General features: G+C 30.8%; 3 protein-coding genes across 5 annotated transcripts; 1 reads left to right on the top strand and 2 right to left on the bottom strand.

Annotated features, from left to right (window-relative positions):
* Positions 1-1,903: 1,903 nt before the first annotated feature.
* On the bottom strand, positions 1,904-9,313 carry LOC105427023 (lipase 3-like). 2 transcript variants are annotated; one of them, XM_089084135.1, is made up of 8 exons: positions 8,897-9,313; positions 7,133-7,365; positions 4,665-4,845; positions 4,153-4,267; positions 3,687-3,930; positions 3,114-3,272; positions 2,784-3,011; positions 1,904-2,621 (listed from the first exon to the last, which is right to left on the bottom strand). In XM_089084135.1, the coding sequence occupies exons 2-8, from the start codon at positions 7,301-7,303 to the stop codon at positions 2,472-2,474; spliced, it is 1,248 nt and encodes a 415-aa protein (XP_088940261.1). In that variant the 5' UTR covers positions 7,304-7,365; positions 8,897-9,313; the 3' UTR covers positions 1,904-2,471. The 2 variants fall into 2 exon arrangements, with proteins under 2 accessions (XP_088940261.1, XP_011636846.1); XM_011638544.2 differs by having other exon boundaries at positions 8,771-9,313.
* On the top strand, positions 8,554-15,572 carry rig (gem nuclear organelle associated protein rigor mortis). Its single transcript, XM_089084130.1, has 16 exons — positions 8,554-8,813; positions 9,549-9,878; positions 10,019-10,371; positions 10,456-10,797; positions 10,867-11,131; positions 11,230-11,455; positions 11,520-11,601; positions 11,669-12,047; positions 12,496-12,796; positions 12,918-13,124; positions 13,197-13,335; positions 13,409-13,666; positions 13,866-14,076; positions 14,162-14,374; positions 14,472-14,904; positions 15,047-15,572. Exons 2-16 carry the CDS (start codon positions 9,567-9,569, stop codon positions 15,367-15,369), a joined length of 4,044 nt encoding a protein of 1,347 aa, XP_088940256.1. The 5' UTR covers positions 8,554-8,813; positions 9,549-9,566; the 3' UTR covers positions 15,370-15,572.
* Positions 15,573-19,031: 3,459 nt separating this feature from the next.
* On the bottom strand, positions 19,032-20,784 carry Nup37 (nuclear pore complex protein Nup37). Of its 2 annotated transcripts, none has more exons than XM_089084136.1 (5): positions 20,645-20,784; positions 20,252-20,462; positions 19,895-20,092; positions 19,460-19,827; positions 19,032-19,384 (listed from the first exon to the last, which is right to left on the bottom strand). In XM_089084136.1, exons 2-5 carry the CDS (start codon positions 20,399-20,401, stop codon positions 19,132-19,134), a joined length of 969 nt encoding a protein of 322 aa, XP_088940262.1. In that variant the 5' UTR covers positions 20,402-20,462; positions 20,645-20,784; the 3' UTR covers positions 19,032-19,131. The 2 variants fall into 2 exon arrangements, with proteins under 2 accessions (XP_088940262.1, XP_011636848.2); XM_011638546.2 differs by having other exon boundaries at positions 20,619-20,758.
* Positions 20,785-20,796: the final 12 nt, after the last annotated feature.

Consider the following 20,796-nt stretch of genomic DNA (forward strand, 5'->3'; position numbering starts at 1 on the left):
ACTACAACCCCTCACAGGAAACACATATCATTAACGGACTTTGTACAGAAAATCCAAAAAATCCGATTACTTCCTGGAGATAGTGAGTTTTGATGTAGAATCCCTGTTTACACAAGTCCCAATCAATGACACGCTAAACATAATTAAGTTTTCATATAAAGTGCCCTCCACTCTTATTCCCTTTATTGAAAACTGCTTGAAAAACCATATCTATCCTATTCTATGAATAAACTTCAGGGGCGGCGATGGGAGTCCCCTCCCCCATTTCTTCTGTAATCGCTAACATCTTCAGGAGAACTTCGAGAAGGAAGCCCTATGCAAAGCGCCCAAGAAATTTGAAGTTTGGTTCGGTTATGTAGACGATACTTTTTGTAATCTGGAGACATGATAGAGCAGAATTATGAAAATTTCTAAATTTCCTCAACATTTCAATATCCGCTTCATCATGGAAATAAAAGAAAATGGAAGACTTTCTTTTCTCTGTACTAGTGATTAAGAAAGCTGACAACACCTTAGGTCATCAGGTATAGAAAACCAACACACACAGATAGATTCCTGCGGAATCACACCATCATCCAATACAAAAACAGTCAGCAATCAATTCACTAGTACATAGAGCACTCACTGTCTCTGATAAAGAATATTTACAGACGGAACTCAACCACTTGAAATTAATCCTACAACAGAATGGACACGACAAAAAGGATATAAATAAAATAATCAAAAGACACATAAACAAGACAAGAAAGCCAGACGCACAAGTATCACATGACGAGACAGACAGAAAAATCCTCTCATAAATAAAAGGAACAACTAATCGCATCGGCAAGATTCTGAAGAGACACAACATCCAATCTATCTTTAGACCTCCCAAGAAAATAGGACAAATCTTGAGGAATCCTAAAGATCAAAGATCCCCCCTCAGCAGAAGTGTATAAAATACTTTGCTCAAGTATACATTGGGGAAACCAGGAGAATGGTCAACGTACGTATGAAAAAACATCAACGCGAGGTCAGATTAAAACACAGTCGCACAATCAGCATTATCAGAAACAGGACATCAAATACTATTTGATAAAACAATAACAATAGTTACGACTATCTCGTATTTCCCAAGGAAGTACAGAGAGGCTATAGAGATTCAGAAACATCACAACAACTTAAATAGAGATAAGAGATGGACAATATAAGTGATATGGAAAACCATTCTCCCGATTAATTGAAAGTGACTCCCCCCCCTCTCCCCTTCTCCATCATAACTTTAGCTAATCTCCTCCCCCACTTTCCTCCATTCCTATCCTCCTCTCATACAACGTGTATAAGGGAACTTCACCGGAGAAGCAGTACAGTATCAGGTTGCTCCTCGCCCTGATGAAGTGACTTGCAATGTTCACGAAACGTTGGCATTCAACAATGCATAATGATACGGATAATACCCGTAAAAATATTTACTTTTTTGAAAATAATAACCGTGGAAGCCTTAAAAGCAATGTAATTATTATAACCCACTCAAAAATGTAACTTACTTAACACACGCGTTATAACATTTATTACATGTAACTTCATGTTTGCTGGAATTGAAAAGAAAGAATACAAGGCAGAAACTGGAAACTTGATAAATCGGTATATTCATGATTTAATATCTATATAATTTTCTTAACAAAATTGATCTCTGATTGTAACAGATAGATTATTATCAAAGTTGTGTAAATGTTGTTCAATCGTATCAATTGTATAGATAATTGTATAGATAATTTCGATTTATTAGATAATTTCAAATTCAGCCTATTCTTCCTCTTGTCAATGCCTTTCCATATAGTAAGTATAAATTTTTATGTCTTTATAGAATGTTTAAAAGATTCCAAATAAAAATCTAAAAAAAGAACAAAATACTAATAGAATATTGTATGATTTAAATAAGTATATTTTTCGTATACAAGTATAGAAACAACAGAATTTTTTATTGCTTAATCATTAATAATATAAAAAATTATCCCAATCGTCATTATATATTCGATCATGTAATAATTTATATACAAAATTTACAATTTTTCTTTAGAATTTCTTAATTCTATTCAACTTAATTAAGTATAAGTATAAATATTATAAGAAAATTGTCGCATTCTATCTTATATTTCTAAAAAATTTATTTTACAATAACTTACTTTTATTAAAGAAATTTTATTTGACAGAAATGTTAATAATCATATAAATAGAAAGCATCTAAACACTATGAACATTTTATAATATTTTTGTATTACAACTATTTTTATTCCAAATATTTTTCCATCAAGATTCTCGCTTAAAAATCGTTTGCTTAAATACGCGCATTATTCTAATTTTCTTGCTAAGAAACTCTAAATTATTTTGAATTTATGATTGCAATTTTCATCTATTGTATCAAAAATCAAAATATTCCATATTCATTTTTCATTTTTCATTATTGGCTACATCATATAATTCGATGACTCTCAAATCGTCTTCATAATCTTAAGAAGTCTCCTATAAACGATTTTAGGCGCATCTTTGCCCCAAATAAAATCCAAATGATTAAATTTAGAGAATGGCACTCTATACAGGTCTAATACGTAGGGTAGCAGGCTGTTGAGTCTCTTCACATCCTTGAAAAAAATATTATGAATTATCGCACATTAACAATCCTGTGCTCTTTACTTATTATTGCGTAGAATTATTTACATGCAGTTAACATTAATCGATTCTTAATGCGTATGTCTCACATATCTTCTTGATCTTAAAGTCTTATTCCTTATCTTACTACTTACCAAACGGTTTGATAACCAGTCATTATCACTGTAGAACAATGCAATTGGCACCTTAATTTTAGTTAAATCATAGTCTGGCGGTTCTGTTGCATTGTAAATCACCAGATTTGTCTCGGGTCCGTAATCGTATCGGCGAAATTTACCCGATGTGACTTCCTGACCGTAGTGCACCAGCGTTTTAGTTGAAGCGCCGGCCGGGTCATGGCTCAGAATCACAGGCAATAGAGTCTAGAAATAGTATAATATTCGATCTGAAGAGTGATCGCGCGTATAAAATGTCACTTAAAATGACACTGAAAGTTACATTTCAAATGTTTTTAAAATACTCACGTAGTCGAATTGTTCTTCGTCGAAGCCGCAAATCAGGAACAACGTGTTAGCGCAGATCTCCTTTTGCAAAGACTTCACTTTGCAACCATACTTCGCCAGGAAGTGCAGCACGCTATTCTGCGGCAGGAACTCATCTTCGCCGAAGAAATGTGCAATTGTCTGTAATCAAAGATCTCTTAATTATGATATTTATTATTTCGAAATGTATTTCTACTTCAGATTTATTCAAGATTTAGCGGATATTTAGAAAAGAAAATTCATTCGTTGTAATAATTTTTTGACGTAGTAATTTGAGTTCATACAATGCTTTGATAATTAAAATAATTTAGGTTTAAACATTATAGTATTATGTCTGATAAAAGTACGCACTTAAGAGAGATAAGGGAAAACATATTTTAGTTCATTTTTAGATATAATTTTTTCTAAAATTAAGCTTCGTGTAAAATCTTCTTCCAAATCCTGATTATATTTATATGAAAAATTGATTTCATCTCTGGCAAAATAATGTATCTCTGTATAATTTTTTTTTAACAATATATTCTCGCATTATATCTTATATTATCGTCATATTACCTCATAATCGTTTGCAAAAGGAGCGAAAAATCGTACTGGACTTTTCATGTTTGCTATAAAGGCTACGGGTGCAAAACTGATTATCGCTCGCACCATTTGAGCAATTTCCGGACGTTCCACTGCCATCACATAAGAAGCAGTTGAGCCCATCGAATGACCAATGTATGTATGCAATGGTTTTAATGTTACATTCGCGATATACGTTATCATCGCAGGCAGATCGTAGGTACCCATTTCGTGAAAACTGTGACAAACAAAAAATGTGATTATTGTCAAATATAATAAGATATATAATAGCAGACATCTAATTAATTACAAAATAATATAATGTTAATTAAGTGATGTAATGTTAATTATCATTATTGTTAATTAATTGACTTGCATAATTTATTGTTATATTAAATTATGTATTGTTACGATTATATCATCTTCAATGCATTGTTATTTTTATTTTATCGATACGTACCTGAAATTCCAAAATTGTGAATTTGATGGAGATAAAGAAACATGGGCTCTTGAGTAAGTATTCCCACGAAAATTGCCCAACCAAACATCATATCCCTGATCGGCCAATATGAAAGCTAACACGTAAAAAAATGTTAGTTTCTATAATAAAATATTCTATAATTGATATCTGTAATATTATATACTAATTGTAAGTGTAACTGTACACATCATCTGATCAATTTTCTACATATTTATTTAGTTTTAAATAGATTAAATTTTTCATATTCTTTTCAAAATAAAAATTTAATAGTTTAAATATTTGTACATGACTCGTATATATATATTATAAAAATGAAAATAAAAGTTTTTAGAAATTAAGAATCATTCTGCTCTAAAAAATTTTTTTATCGTGTTAAAATTTGAAAAATTATCTCGATATTTTCTTAATAGACATACAATTATCAATTATCAATTTCAAACATACAATTATCAATTTCAAAAATATTTACTAAGAATCAATCAAGATTATACCAAGTCCTTTATCTTTGCTGGGAATGACCCAATCGGCAGAGCTACACAAAAAACCGTGCTGCAGCAACACAGGTGGTGAATCTTTGCTACCTGGGATACGATGAATTGTTAAGATATAACCATCTTCCGTTATTGTAAGATGAGCTTCTGCGGGATAACCTTCTCTTTTTATTATCTGCAACTAAAAGAGATAAAAACATTTTATTTATTATTAATGATATACGCTTTTAAAATTTATTAGAAATTGAATTAAATTTGTTATGATAAGATACATATTTATTTTAGATCTAATTGAATTTTATTTGAACGTTTTTTTTAAACATAAATTATTAAATCTAATATTAACATTAAATGGTATTAAAACGGTATTAAATATAATTAATTTGATAAACTGTTATATTTTTTAACAAAATTAATATAATTTATTTAATTAAATTAGTAATTATAATTAAATCATTTCTAAATATTGTAAATAAATTTCGATGTCCCGTCATACTATATTAAAAAATGGAAAATGTGAAAATGGAAATAATTTTAAAAAATAATACATTTTAAGGATTAAAATTTTAAGATTTAAAAAGAATTAAAAATTAAAATTCCAAATACTTATTCCTCAAATAGCCATAATTAAAAAAGCAGATTTAATGGTTGGAATACAATTCTTATAATAATTCTTATAATAATTTATTGTTTTCTATCATTTTGATGGAATATACGGTGGCTTTTTCAACACTAATTAACGTAATTAATAAAAACTAGATTAGTTAATAAATAGTTAAATTAGTTAATAAAATTAGTTAATAAAAACTTGGCTGCTTTTTATTTCTGATTTATTAATATTTTTTATTTTCCTCTTATATTTTATTGTACGTAGTACAAAGTCAGTCTTTTGTTTTGATTGACTATTTTTATTTTCGAGATTTTTTTATACTTATGTTTTAATTATTATGACTGGCGTGCGGAAATTTTTACTGACTGCGAACATATCTTCTAGATTCGATTTCTTGTGGTTATTCATGGAGTGGCTTCTTGCCATTCGGATTGCAACTGTCGTGACCACAAAATTTGACATCTACTCATAACATTGATCTTCATCACGGAATTTCAAGTTTGATTATTAGTTTATAATACTTATTATATATTATAGTATTTTCCGTTGATAATGACTCGAAAATGAACCGAAACGTTCGGTTTTGTATTAATATTATGTTCGGAGTTTTTTAAAAAAATAAAAGCATATTTATTAAATATTTGCGTTCCAATCCATTAACAGCGCTTAACTCTTAATTGCCTTTACATTTCTTGACATTTTTTTGAGAGTCTTGTTATTTTAATAAAATATAATTTAAAACGGGACCGAAACAATTACGCTAGCAATTGTATACTAATATCACATATATCATTATTTTTATAATACCGGTATTCTAAAAACCTTTAATAAATATCGGTACAACAAATGGACGTTAAATATCGGTATATAATCATAATTTTCAAAATACATAATTTTTTGATATTGTACTTGTGTTATATCGATATTATTGCTATCATACGTAAAATATTAGATTTGTTTATGCTACTTGCATTTTTTGCAATTAAAACTCAAAACATTTTTATAACATTCTCAGAACATTTTCGATATGTTCCGAGAACATGTTATGACATTATGACATTATGACATTTTATAATATTCTCAATACATTTCTTGGAATCTTCTGAAAATATTATTATAATATTCTTGAAATATTTATGGTATGTCCTAAGATTATTATTATGACATTCTCAGACTATTATTTAACATTATATACATATTATATTAATCTTAAAATACATAACTATTATTTTGTGTAACTAAATTCATATAAATCTTTTTGTATAACTAAAATATAAATTAAATGTTTATTTGTAAAAAATGAAGAATTGATAGTATTTGATAAAATACACGAAAAAAAATATTTTCGCTAGAGTATCTAAAAATTTGACCAGATACAAACTAAAAATAATTTTATTAAATTATCAAAATAGTTACGATGTTCAAATTGGTTGCTAGAAAAATTTTACAATATTGTCATCATGTTTTACACAATAATTTTGATGGGGGCCCAACAATTATTTTCAAATCTTTATTTAATCAAAATTTGAGATACTCCAAGCCAAACGTTCTTTTGTAAGCTTAAAATGGAACGTTATTCATACTTCGATCTTATACTTAAGACTCTTGAATACGTCTTCAAATAATATCATTAGACAATCATCATCGTGCGATTGTACATACTGAGCTGCGTTCCGATTCTCCACCCGAGTGAACTTGCTACATTAGAGTGAAAGAGATACAAAAGTGAGATAAAGAGAGAAAGAAAGCATCCGGGTGAGAAATCCGAACGCAATTCTGTATTTAAGATCTTACAATCTTAAATAGAAAATATAAATATAAAAGAAAAATACCTACTAATATCCTAATATCTACTTACCGTGTTGAGATCAACATTGGGATTCAATTTGGTGCTGTTCGATTGTTCATTGCTCGAACGCAAATTTCTAATAAGCGCGCTCAGCGACAATCGTCGTAAAATGTCGAATTGCGGCATGGCTGCGATGAAGCCGCAAAACGGCAGGAGGAACGCGAGTGCAATTATTCGCATCGTGTTGATGTGACGATTTGATCCACAATGAAATCCAATTGGACAGTGCAACTTCTCCTAAACTATTATAAAATACAAATAAAAGATAAAAATTATGAGTATAAGACTGAGCTCTTCTTGCTGCGTACAACAAAGCGCTGACGAATCGTTCCGTGAATAAGTGTTTATCAATTGGGAAAGAAAGAGAGGGAGATAGAAAAAGTGGAGGCATTCGTTAGTCATCCTATGATGGGATTTTATGAAAAATACAAAGCGCATGAATTATAAAAGCTATGTAAAAACGAGAAAATTCGTCCGCGCTAGATGGAAGTGTGCTTCTTTCATCTCATTTCCTCGGTTTATTCTTTTCATGTTGTGATTGTGATATTCTATTTATAATTGGAAGTACTTGTTCTGTTCATGGAAAAATAGACAATTTTTTCATAAAATATTCATAATCAGATCTTATATTTAAGATAGTTTTAATAATAATTTTAGATGATCATTGAATTTAATTCGACCAATTGAATGATCGTATAATATCTCGAAATCACGTTCAAGAATAGTATAGACAGGGCCGTCAAAAGCGAGTCCGAGCCCCGGTGAAAATATATGGAAAAAATAATTTTTGTTGAAGAATTTAGCCAAATATAAATCTGAAAATAATTTTATGTATTTTATTTCATTTTATTTTTGATTTTGCATGGATTTATTGTGAATTTTTTATTTAAATAGATTTTTAATTTAAAGAGACACAAAATTAAAATATGATAAATTTAATTTTTATAAAAAATCGTTTACATATAATTAAATATAATTATATAAAAGGTTATATAAAATATGTTCATATATAAAATTATATAATTATATATGAAGTGATGATAAACTATTATATGTGATTATTATACATTTTATATATATATATATATATATATATATATATATATATTGTATATGAAATATATATATATAATTATAATTATATATAAAAAATTTTTTCAAAATTTATCGTTATTCTTTGAGTATTAATAATAATTAATTAATTTCCTATTAGAAAAGATTGTTTATAATTAATAAAAATTTAAAATCTTGTCTGAAGAAATCATCCATAAATATTTCGACAATATTCTTTCTATATTTATAAATTTTTGTTCGAAAAAAGAAATGTCTCGATATAATTTCTTTTCTTAATGAGATTTTATATGAAATCAATTTAACGTCAAATTAATTTTGAGTCAAATCCCTTGCGTCAATGTTACTTTAAACTTTTTTGCAACTTCACATTTGCCGAATGTGTACATCGCGCATGTTTGTCGAGCTTTAACTTTAACGCTTTAGAAGGGTCAACATTTTTGGCCTTTGTCACGATTCGATACAAACACATGGTTTTTTTCTATAGAAAGAAAAATAGAGAGTTTTGTCAGAAATATAATACAGATAGACGAATCTCGAACTCTTAGCACGGAAGTAATCGTCGCAGATACATACATCGAGGGTTGAGATCCTTTGTTTCCTTGTCGACTTCGAAGAGGTCAGTAAATAGCGAATTAAGACGGTCATTATAATTGCGTCGTTGACTTTAATTGCATTCAAGCAAGGTATCTTGAAACTTACATTGTCCTTGATTTTTTTCTATAATTTATTCGTCGATAAATATCGCATAGTGATGAATCTACGGCGATTGAAGATGCCGGTTAACCTCTAATCGTTCTACTGCGCACAAAGTGAAAAAAAGCTACAGATTCGATTTGCACGTTACATCGTGTACTTATATATCTATTTATAAATATATCTTATTGTTTTGCACTATCACTTTTAGAAAAAAATATAGAATATAACTTTTGCCACAGCGAGCAAGATTTTAAGCGAGCTAACAATGCCGGTCGATTAGCATCAACTGTATTAATATTAAGCTCTAGCTTGTGTTTTACACAAGCCAAGCGGAATATTCGAAATCTGAAATCTATCACTTGAAAATTATTTAGGCGGAATATATTTTTTTACTGATCATCAAAGCAGATGAGCTTTTACATGCCTTCTATTTGTCTCCTTTCAAGTTATATGATACAAACGGAATATATTGGTTTAATTGGTTATGGCAGATTCCGCTTAGTTCTTGTAATAATATATTGTCATTATGTTTTATTAGCAGATTCTATTATATTTCTATTGGCAAAATTTGTAGTAGAAATCTGTTTTCTTGAAATCTGTTTTCAACGGATCTATCTGAAATAATATTATAAAAGTTGTTCTCTTTTGTTAACAGAAAATATAATATAGCAGGATGAATGAAGTCAAGTTGCCACCATCACCAAACTGGTACTTGAATAATATTCTTGCATGTTCAAAACGTGGAACTGTAGCCTGGGGCACGAAGAATTGCATTGTCATTGCCAGACAGAAAGAAGGCAATAATGCTATGCAATATTCCATAATCAAAGACCAATTTAGAGACAAAGTAACTGCAGTTGCATTTTGTCCTAAGTTCGAAAGCCTGGATAGTCCAGAATTACTAATCTTTTGTGGTGATGATGTCAAAGTTAAAGTTTGGAATGTGGATACATTAGAACCAGTAGATGAATTCTCTTTTGCTGATGTAAGTGACAGAACATATTAAAGAAATACTAAATATTTTATAATAATTCATGAATATTAAAAATTTTTATTGCTAAGAGAATAACGTATATTTTTAATTGTTTATGTAACTCATGTTAGTATATGTTTTTGTTAATGCAGGGAGTCAAATTGGTTGTAGGAGTTGACTGGTCAGTGAAAGATAGTAATATTGCATGTGCAGTAAGTTCGGAGGGTATTCTAATGTACTGTAATGTACAGTATAATACTTCAAAATTAGTGCCTCTAGGCAAGCTAACTGCTACATGCTTAGCTTGTTGTCCTCATGATTCTAATCTTGTAGCAATAGGTACTAAAACTGGACTAATTTTTATCGTCCAAAAAGAAGTAATATTATATAAAATGAGGGGACATAATGAGGAAATAGTTAGTTTATCTTGGTGTCCTTCAGATATGAATGTATTAGCTAAAGAAAACACAAGAGACCTACTTTTAGCTTCTGGTGCAAAAGATAGGTAAGACAAAGAGCTTTCAGGAATATAACATAATGAAATGTAATAGACAATATGTATGCTATTTTTTATTACTTTTATATATAGATCTATATTCATTTGGAGAGCTGGTAGAGATGGCAGATATGAAATTCAATTAAATTTACCACATTTGCCACTCACAGGCTCTTATCAAAATAAAAGCAAGCTTAGTGCTGCAACTGGAGCCTGGATCGCAGTATGTTGGGCAGAACCCAAAGTGCTTTTAACTAGCTCTCTTTGGGGTGAACTTCTTTCTTGGGATCTTTCAACAAACAAAGAAAAGCCTTTGTACAAACTGTTGCATACATTTCATAATAGAGGATTGTTTTGTATAGCTTCAGTACCTAACAATGATGAAGATGAAGATGATCTGACAAAAGAATCAGAAAATTGGAGGACAGATTCCGAGTGGGTGAACATTTTATGTAAATTATTATAATGTTGAAGAACATTGAAATTTATGATATAATATTTTAGGCTTAGAGTTTGGACTTTAGCACAAGATCGCTGGATCATATGTTGCAAACGAGACAGCGATCCTACCAAATCAGTGATACTGGAACATAAAATTCCTACACAAGGAGGATTTGTCTACTGTATGAGCGCTTGTCCTATCGATACTTCGCGTATCGCATTTGGTGCAGGAGACACAATGTTGCGTCTCTGGAATTTATCGGAACCTCACACAACGACTTTTGATATTATTACTCATTGGCAGAAAATAAAAGGAAAAATAAGAGCGGTAAGAAATTCTTGCGTCAATTCTTAGAATTTTTTTCTGAAATATTTTCATGTATAAAAATTATAAATTAATAATTAAAAATACACACATTGCATTAGATATCATGGTTTCCGTATGATGAAACTACAATTGCTTTTGGTACTGGAGAAGGTCGTGTTGGTGTATTTGAAGCAATTGGAACCAACAAACCACCTATATTATATAGACAATATCACAGACATACCATTTACAAGATTGAATGGGCTAAATTTGAATCAGAAAATTATTTGTTCTCCTGTGCAGAAGGAGAATTAATAGCATACAAGAAATCTGCACCGAATGATGGTAAGATATTAGTATTCGTCGTTTTATTGCATTAATTTTTTAAACATTGCAATTTTTATTTCAGAACCCATGTCTATAATAAAAAAAGGATGTATGGAATTTTCTTGGAAATCCAATTTATGCTTAGCAGTTGCATTCGAAAATGGGTACATATATACATAAATTATTTAAAAGATGATTAAAGGAATTTTTTAAAAAAGATTTTCTTTTTAGATCGCTTGCATTTTTCGATCAAAAGTTAAGAAAACGCGGCAACTCAATACACATTTTAAGAACTACCGTGAACTGCCTAGTGTGGCATCCCGAAAGTACAACGGCAGAAAGATGGACGTCGCCATATGCCAATTACTTGGCAGTTGCCTCTGATTCGTGCGATATAATAATTTTTGATCTATCAAAGTTAATAATAGAATTGGAGAAAACAGGTACAAAAGATCTTATAGAAAATGAAGATAAAGAACAAGAAAAAGATCGCACGAGCCACAAAATAGTAGCAACATTAACTGGACATTCCGATAGAGTAGTGTGCTTAGCTTGGAATCCGCATTTCAGTGGACTCTTGGTATCTGGTAGTTACGACAATACTGCACAGGTCAAAAATAAATATATACAATATTTAAATTATTAGATATCATTCGATAACTGATCTCTATATTTATTCAAACATTTTATTTTATTATCAAACATGAATTTCCAAAATGGATTATTATTCGTTATCTCATACTTTTTTACTCAATTTTTAATTATTTAAATTAATCTCTGAATAAAACCAAGGCATACATAGAATGAAAATCGGGATCAAATTCAAAAAAATCAGTTAATATCCGCTGATTATAAATAAATTATTTTCGCATGAAATCATGCATTATTCTCTGTACCAGTTTATTAAACTTGTATCGTCAAAATTTATTGTTACTATGTAATTTGCTATACAATTATATTAATACCAATGGTTGTAAATATCAAATTCTATTGAAATATTATTTCCAGAAATGTGATTCATATTTTCATATTTTCTTATATAAATATCATTATTTTAGATATGGAATGTTGAAAAACAAGAATTAATAGCCACATACATGGGTCATGATGGACCTGTATTATGTTGTATGTGGAGTCCTATCAAACCGCAATTTATAATGACGGGATCAATGGACTTTATGCTTCACATATGGGATTATACATCGTCTGAGCAATCACCAAAGCAACCTTCCGAAGTTAAAGTCATAAAGAAAAAACATAAACAGAAAAGATTACTGAAAAATAAAACAGATGATTGTGAAAACGATTTGACTACATTGACAGATTCCACTAATCAGTCTGCTGACATACCTATCTCAAGTAATTAAACAATATATATATATATATATATTTATTTATTTATTTATTTATTTATTTATTTATTTATGTATTTATTTGATAATCGATATGCGATTATAATTATGCTGATTTTCAATTGCAGAGCCTCAAGTGCCAAAAAAAAAAGAAAAAAAATCATACTTTAATAAATATAATAGAATAATAAATGACAAATCTGTAATCCTGGATTTTATCAAGAATGATATAAGAAATAATCAAAAGCAAAACAAAGAAAACACTGAAAGTGAAACAAATTTCTCATTATTTTGTGAGCAAAAGGATGATCTTTTGACATTAATTTCTAATGAAAGTAAGTTTAACTTTATTATTGATATTTTTGACATATTTTCGATTTATATATTATCTTATTATTTAATAATAGAGTTAACTCAAGACAATGCAGAGACTAATATTGAGATAGATATGTGGTGTAACAATTTGGAGGAGAACTTGATCTCCGCGGTCAAAAATCATCAATTAAATGATTTTTTAATATCGCTTGCACCTCACGTTTCTATCAAGTATGTATGAATACTTTTTCTAAAACTAAATTATAGATATCATTTATTTTAAATTGAAATTATGATTTTACAGAACGTGGAGGGAAATGTGCGAGGCTTACGCGCACCAGTTAGTGGAACAAAATAATCCAGGAAAAGCAGTGGCATATTTACTAAGTATACACAAAATTTATGATGCTATAGAAGTATTTTTAAATGCCAAGTTGTTTAAGGAAGCTTACGCAGTTGCACGATGTAAATTGGATACTGATGACCCATTCCTAAAAAAGATATTAGAACAATGGGCAGAGTGGACTGTTTCGAAAGGTCACTTGGAGCAAGCAGCTCATTGGTGAGACGATTATTTTTTTAAATCAACTTTTTTTATTAATTATGCATTATGTGCGGTATAGAGTACAGTAATGAAAAATATATTTTCCATATTTTATATCTAAAGAAAGAATATTGTTTTGCATAATATTAATATTGAAATATAAATAATAAAGCTATAGAATTTTTATTAAATTAATTTTTAATGTTACATGTATTAGTTATGTAAAATTAAACGACTATGAAAAAGCAGCAAACGTTCTTTCTCGTCGAAAAGATATATATTGTCTGGAGATAGCGTCAGAATTAGCGTTTTTAAGCGGTGACGAGGGACATGGTAAATCCTTAGCTGTGGACGCTATGACACGTGCCCTTATAAAATCGGAGTGGTCAAAAGCGCGTTCCCTCATCACAGACATTCGACAAGTTCAGGTGCATTTTAATACAAAACACGCACACATAAATTTTTATATTAATATGCAATTTTTATATTAACATACAAAAATTTTATGTATAGTACTTAAATGTGAACATAGATGCTCACGAGATAATTATGAGTACATATTTAAAAGAGACTGAGTTAGATGTAATAAAGATATGGTTGAAAGAAAAAGAAAACAACGGTCTAATACAAACTCTTGAAGAAAAATATGATACTTCTTATTATGATATCTTGCTTAAAAACGAAAGTAACAACATTGTTCTAAAAAATATAACAAATGAGGAAATGGTAAGACAGAACAAAAATAAAAATGATATTCTTTTTATTGATAATATTTAATGACAATATTTTTCATATATAAAAAAAATATTTTGTATTATTTCAGATGCAAATAAAGATTTGTTATCAAATCGCCTTAGCAGCCACGTGTGATGCTAAAGAAATCAGATTGAAACATATAACAAGAGCATTAAATAACATAATCGAATATGAAAAAGCAGTAGCGAAATACGGAATACCAAAAGAAGGATTTTTCATGCATGTTCTTACGAAATTAGATACCAGAAAGCCAACAAACAAAGACAGTATTTACGCAAAGAGCAGTTATCCTGTTTCACAAAGTTTACGTGCTTGTTTATGTGTCGGTCTCCTAAATTGGTTACTGAAATATTTAGTAAAATTATCAGTTGAAGAAGAAACACAGATTATGCAATTGATAATAGATTTGATGGACGATGCTATAAACAAAACAAATCTAGATTATCAGATTAAACTTCTTAAATATGAAAAACTCGAGAATGAACTTATGATTCTTAAACGTTAGTTCTTTGTCCTAATCCTGTTAAACTTTTGTTAGATCCTTAACATACATACAATTAGATTCATGTAATGACTAATTAATTTGATAATAATGGTACATTTTATATTAAATGTTTTATATTTTATGTTTTGTATTTGCAGTGGAAAAGGGAAACGAAACTGAAAATCATAATTACCAGACTATTGAGGAAGAGGCAGAAATACTTAAAATCTATGTAAACAAATTCTGTGAAGATCGAATTTTTATACCGGATCCCTTTGATATTTTTCAAAAGACTTGCTCACTTGTTAAAAAGTTGCAAGAGAAAAATCAATTTTTGTTTTTAGCGTGTTTAAATAAATTAGTCGAAGAAACAAAAATAACCCAAATTGGAATAGAAGCAAGTTTGCTAAAGCAAAAAAATTTGACAATTTCTGATACAGATTTAAATTTAAGTTCAAGTTCAAATTCAAGTTCCAATTAGCTTTTTGCACTCTGAAAACTTTACATATGTATATGGCTATCATGTTGCGAAACAAAAAATTAAAAGAAATAGAAGTATAAAGAATATGAATAATACACTAATAATTTTATCTTAAAAATAAGCTATGTATAAATTACTTTTATATGTTATCTGTGTATTTTATAAAATACATTATAAAAATACATTTTTTTTTTAAATCGCAAGTATGCAGTTTTATTTCCAAAAGTATATATATATATATATATGTATGTATATATATAACCAGTGTGAAGATAGCTCCACAACATTGAAAAACATAAAGTTTCTATCTAGCTCATTCGATTGCTCATCGTTTGCACATGTATGCACATTTCAAATTTTCGTTTGCACACTTCTAGTAAAAAAGTTATTAACAAAACAAATTTCGGGTGGCCATCTTCACACTAGCCCCCCAACTATGAGTAAATTAAATAAAAAATAACTCCATTGATAGATATTCGTTTGCACATTGCCAAACAGGTCGAATTTTCGTTTGCACACCTCTAGTTAAAAAGTTATTAATAATTAAAGTTTCAAAAGCGAGCGACTTCGGTAGATGAGATAGAAACAAGAATGTTGTGCTTAAAATGGTATCATTCGTTAGATTTTTGTTTGCACTTTCCCAAACAGCTCGAATTTTCGTTTGCATACTTCTAGTTAAAAAGTTATTAACAAACAAAGTCTTGGGGAGCGGCAGTTCTCCATAAAAAAATTCGTTTTCAGGATGAATTCCGAAGTTATGCGATTCAAAATAGAACCAATCGATAGACATTCGTTTGTACATTGCCAAACAGAATGATTTTTCATTTGCACACCTCTAGTTAAAAAGTTATTAACAATTAAAGTTTCAGAAATGAGCGAGTTCGATAGATGAGGTGCAAACAAAAATATTGTGCTTAAAATGATATCAATCGAAAAGTTGTGGCGTTCTTATTTATTTCTCATAAATCTATTGCATGTTCTCACTCATCTTTAATATCTATACCTAAACGTTATATCTTGTAATAACTGAAAAAATTCGAAACTCGCGAAACTCGCACGTTTCTGAAACTTTAATTGTTAATAACTTTTTAACTAGAGGTGTGCAAACGAAAAATCGACCTGTTTGGTGGGGGACTATCTCCACACAGGTTATACTTCCACGTAGTTTTGTCCCCATATACTTCCCACATAATTTTTCCCATATACTTCCCACATAATTTTTCCTATATACTTCCCGCATAGTTTTTCCCATATACTTCCCACATAGTTCTTCCCATATACTTCCCACGTAGTTTTTCCTATATACTTCCCGCATAGTTTTTCCCCACATACTTCCCACATAATTTTTCCCATATACTTCCCACGTAGTTTTTCCTATCTAATTCCCACATAGTTTTTCTCATCTGGTTCTCATATAATTTTTCCCATCTTCTTCCCACATAGTTTTTTCCATCTAGTTCCCACATAGTTTTTCTCATATATTTCCCACATAGTTTTTCCCATATATTTCCAACATAGTTTTTCCCATATACTTTCCACATAGTTTTTCCCGTATACTTCCCATATAGTTTTTCTCATACAATTCCCACATAGTTTTTCCCATCTCGTTCCCACATCGTTTTTCCCATCTTCTTCCGACATAGTTTTTCCCATCTCGTTCCCACATAATTTTTCCCATCTTCTTCCCACATAGTTTTTTCCATATTCTTCCCACATAGTTTTTCCTATCTTCTTCCCACATAGTTTTTCCCATCTTCTTCCCACATAGTTTTTCCCATCTCGTTCCCACATAATTTTTCCCATCTTCTTCCGACATAGTTTTTCCCATCTCGTTCCCACATAATTTTTCCCATCTTCTTCCCACATAGTTTTTCCCATATTCTTCCCACATAGTTTTTCCCACCTTCTTCCCACATAGTTTTTTCCATCTCGTTCCCACATAGTTTTCTCCATCTCGTTCCCACATAGTTTTTCCCATCTCGTTCCCACATAGTTTTTTCCATCTCGTTCCCACATAGTTTTTCCCATCTTCTTCCCACATAGTTTTTCCTACATAGTTTTTCCCATCTTCTTCCCACCTAGTTTTTCCCATCTTCTTCCCACCTAGTTTTTCCCATCTAGTCCCCACATAGTTTTTCCCATTTTCTTCCCACATAGTTTTTCCCATCTAGTCCCCACATCGTTTTTCCCATCTCGTTCCCACATAGTTTTTCCCATCTTCTTCCCACATAGTTTTTCCCATCTTCTTCCCACATAGTTTTTCCCATGTATTCCCCACATAGTTTTTCCCATATACTTCCAACATAGTTTTTCCCATATACTTCCCACATAGTTTTTCCCGTATACTTCCCATATAGTTTTTCTCCTACAATTCCCACATAGTTTTTCCCATATACTTCCCACATAGTTTTTCCCATATGCTTCCCACATAGTTTTCCCTATATATTTCCCACATAGTTTTTCCCATATACTTCCCACATAGTTTTTCCCATATACTTTCCACATAGTTTTTCCCATATACTTCCATCTGTGTGAAGATAGCCCCCCCAACATTGAAAAACATAAAGTTTTTATTGCTCATCGTTTGCACATGTATGCACATTTCAAATTTTCGTTTGCACACTTCTAGTAAAAAGGTTATTAACAAAACAAATTTCGGGGGACCATTTTCACATTAGCTCTCTAACTATGAGTAAATTAAATAAAAAATAGCTCAATTGATAGATATTCGTTTGCACATTGCCAACAGGTCGAATTTTCGTTTGCACACCTCTAGTTAAAAAGTTATTAACAATTAAAGTTTCAGAAGCGAGCGACTTCGGTAGATGAGATAGAAACAAAAATGTTTTGCTTAAAATGGTATCATTCGATAGATTTTTGTTTGCACTTTCCCAAACAGCTCGAACAGGTCGAATTTTTTGTTTGCACACCTCTAGTTAAAAAGTTATTAACAAATAAAGTCTTGGAGAGCGGCAGTTCTACATAAAAAAATTCGTTTTCAGGATGAATTCCGAAGATTCGAATTTTTTCAGTTATTACAACATATAACGTTCAGGTACAGATATTAAAGATGAGCGAGAACATGCAATAGATTTATGAGAAATAAACAAGAACCGAATATGAATGAAAACGCCACAACTTTTCAATTGATATCATTTTAAGCACAATATTTTTGTTTTCACCTCATCTATCGAATTCGCTTATTTCTGAAACTTTAATTGTTAATAACTTTTTAACTAGAGGTGTGCAAACGAAAAATCGACCTGTTTGGCAATGTGCAAACGAATATCTATCAATTGAGCTATTTTTTATTTAATTTACTCATAGTTGGGGGCTAGTGTGAAGATGGCCCCCCGAAATTTGTGTTGTTAATAACTTTTTTACTAGAAGTGTGCAAACGAAAATTCGAAATGTGCATACATGTGCATACATGTGCAAACGATAAGCAATCGAATGAGCTATAGAAACTTTATGTTTTTCAATGTTGGGGGCTATCTTCATACAGATGTGTGTATATATATATATATATATATATATATATATATATATATAATGTAACTCCGCTAGTATTCGCAATAAGGAATATGTTCCCGACTCAGATCACAATTTTACCTTGATACAATAATGGTTCACTCATAATTAACTTATACAAAATTAAGGTATAAGGTAAAAGAAATATATATTGTTAATAAATTACTATATAATATCTTAAATTCATGGAGAATAAAAAAAAGTCTTTATAAAATAAGTCTTTAATATATTCTAATTTACGTTCACTCTCCAAAAACATAACTCTCTATCACTTCCAGCACAGACGTAGGGTAATTTATAGTGCCATGTCATACCACCAACTAACTTGACCTTTCCACACAATACTACTACTTTAGACCTGAGATTGACAACTTTCAACAAGTTATCCGGCCATCCAATACTAGACACTAGATTTTCATTTGAATGTGAGATTTTTGCTGTTAAGCCACCTTCTACATGAAGTGTATGTTCATCAAGGGGACGACTGAAATTAGAGATAAAATATTTTTTAAAAAATTTATAATAGTGATACAAGACTTAGAAGCAAATATGTTATTACCTGGGTCTGGATACATCCCAAAGCAGTAATTCTCCAGCAGCCATCGATATGACTTTCAATGGATTAGGGCCCCAATCTGCTGCAGTCAAGGGAACAGCCCCAGAATCTAGAGACATAATTGCTTGTTGACTTCTGACATTATACATACGTATCAAGCCATTTTTTTCTGCTACTAAGAGTTTGCCAGATTCTTCATTATGCCAACATACACTGGTACCAGGTGACGTCAAGTAAAATGTAGACACGCACTTTTGGTTCTCTTTAACTGCCCATAACTTGCATGTATGATCATCGGAAACCGATGCTAATAAGTCACCTTCTGGTTCATATGAGATAGCATTTATATAATCACTGTGACCTTCTAAAACCTTTAAAACATATATCATAACATTTGATAATGTTATAAACTCATGTACCTTTCCAAGTTTTGCCTACCTCATATACATTGATATTATTTAAATTACTGTTATATAATCTTATTTTGAAATCCACTCCGGCAACGCAGAACATAAGGATTTTGGGAACAATACTCAAGGAGGTTTCTGGACTCCAAGCAATTGCATGGGGCCTGACATCATGATGAAACGTTCTAATAGGATTGTACGCCATGTCTTCCACGGCATCGTCTTCATCCTATTATTTAAAATTATTTTCATCAAATCTCATCACAATTATCCATCACCACTTGCGACAATCGATTTCATTAACAGATTGGTCTATCAAAATTGCGTTTTTAACAAAATTGTGGCAATGATAATTCGCATCCTTAGAAATATTAATCTTCACACGAACCTGAAATCTAACAGTACCGACGACAATCTCCTTTGCAAGAGCGATGCAGATCAGATGTTGCGACCACTCATATGGTGAGAACTCCACGCAGTAGATCCGCTCGAAAAAACTTCGTTTAAATGTAGGCGGCGTGGTGACTGCCTCGTCCATCCTCTCTCTCACGTCCCTGATACGTACGTGTATGCGCGCGTGGAAGCGGAACCGGCATAACCTATAAAGTGCGAGAGAGGTTAGTTTCACTAACTACCATGTCGAGCTATCGATAACAAAAGGAAGAGGAGCGGTTTATAATCGCGCGATGTAAATATCCCAAAGAAACGATCGGAAGCAAATAGATCAAGATACAGATTGCTTTTTTGATACGAACAGGCAGAAAAAAAAACGTGCGCATACACGCCCGGTCAAGCCAGATTTAGGTTAGGTCGACCCATCGACTGCGTAGCACGATGCCGCCGAGAGGGCAGCACGCGATCGTATATGCGATTGTCCGGCCAGCGTGCCGCATCTCCGGAAAAGAGCAGAGCCTGCTGTGACGAGCGTTACAT

The sequence above is a fragment of the Pogonomyrmex barbatus genome, unplaced genomic scaffold, assembly GCF_055798465.1.
Source record: "Pogonomyrmex barbatus isolate J1 unplaced genomic scaffold, ASM5579846v1 scaffold8, whole genome shotgun sequence".
NCBI classification, from domain to species: Eukaryota; Metazoa; Arthropoda; class Insecta; order Hymenoptera; family Formicidae; genus Pogonomyrmex; species Pogonomyrmex barbatus.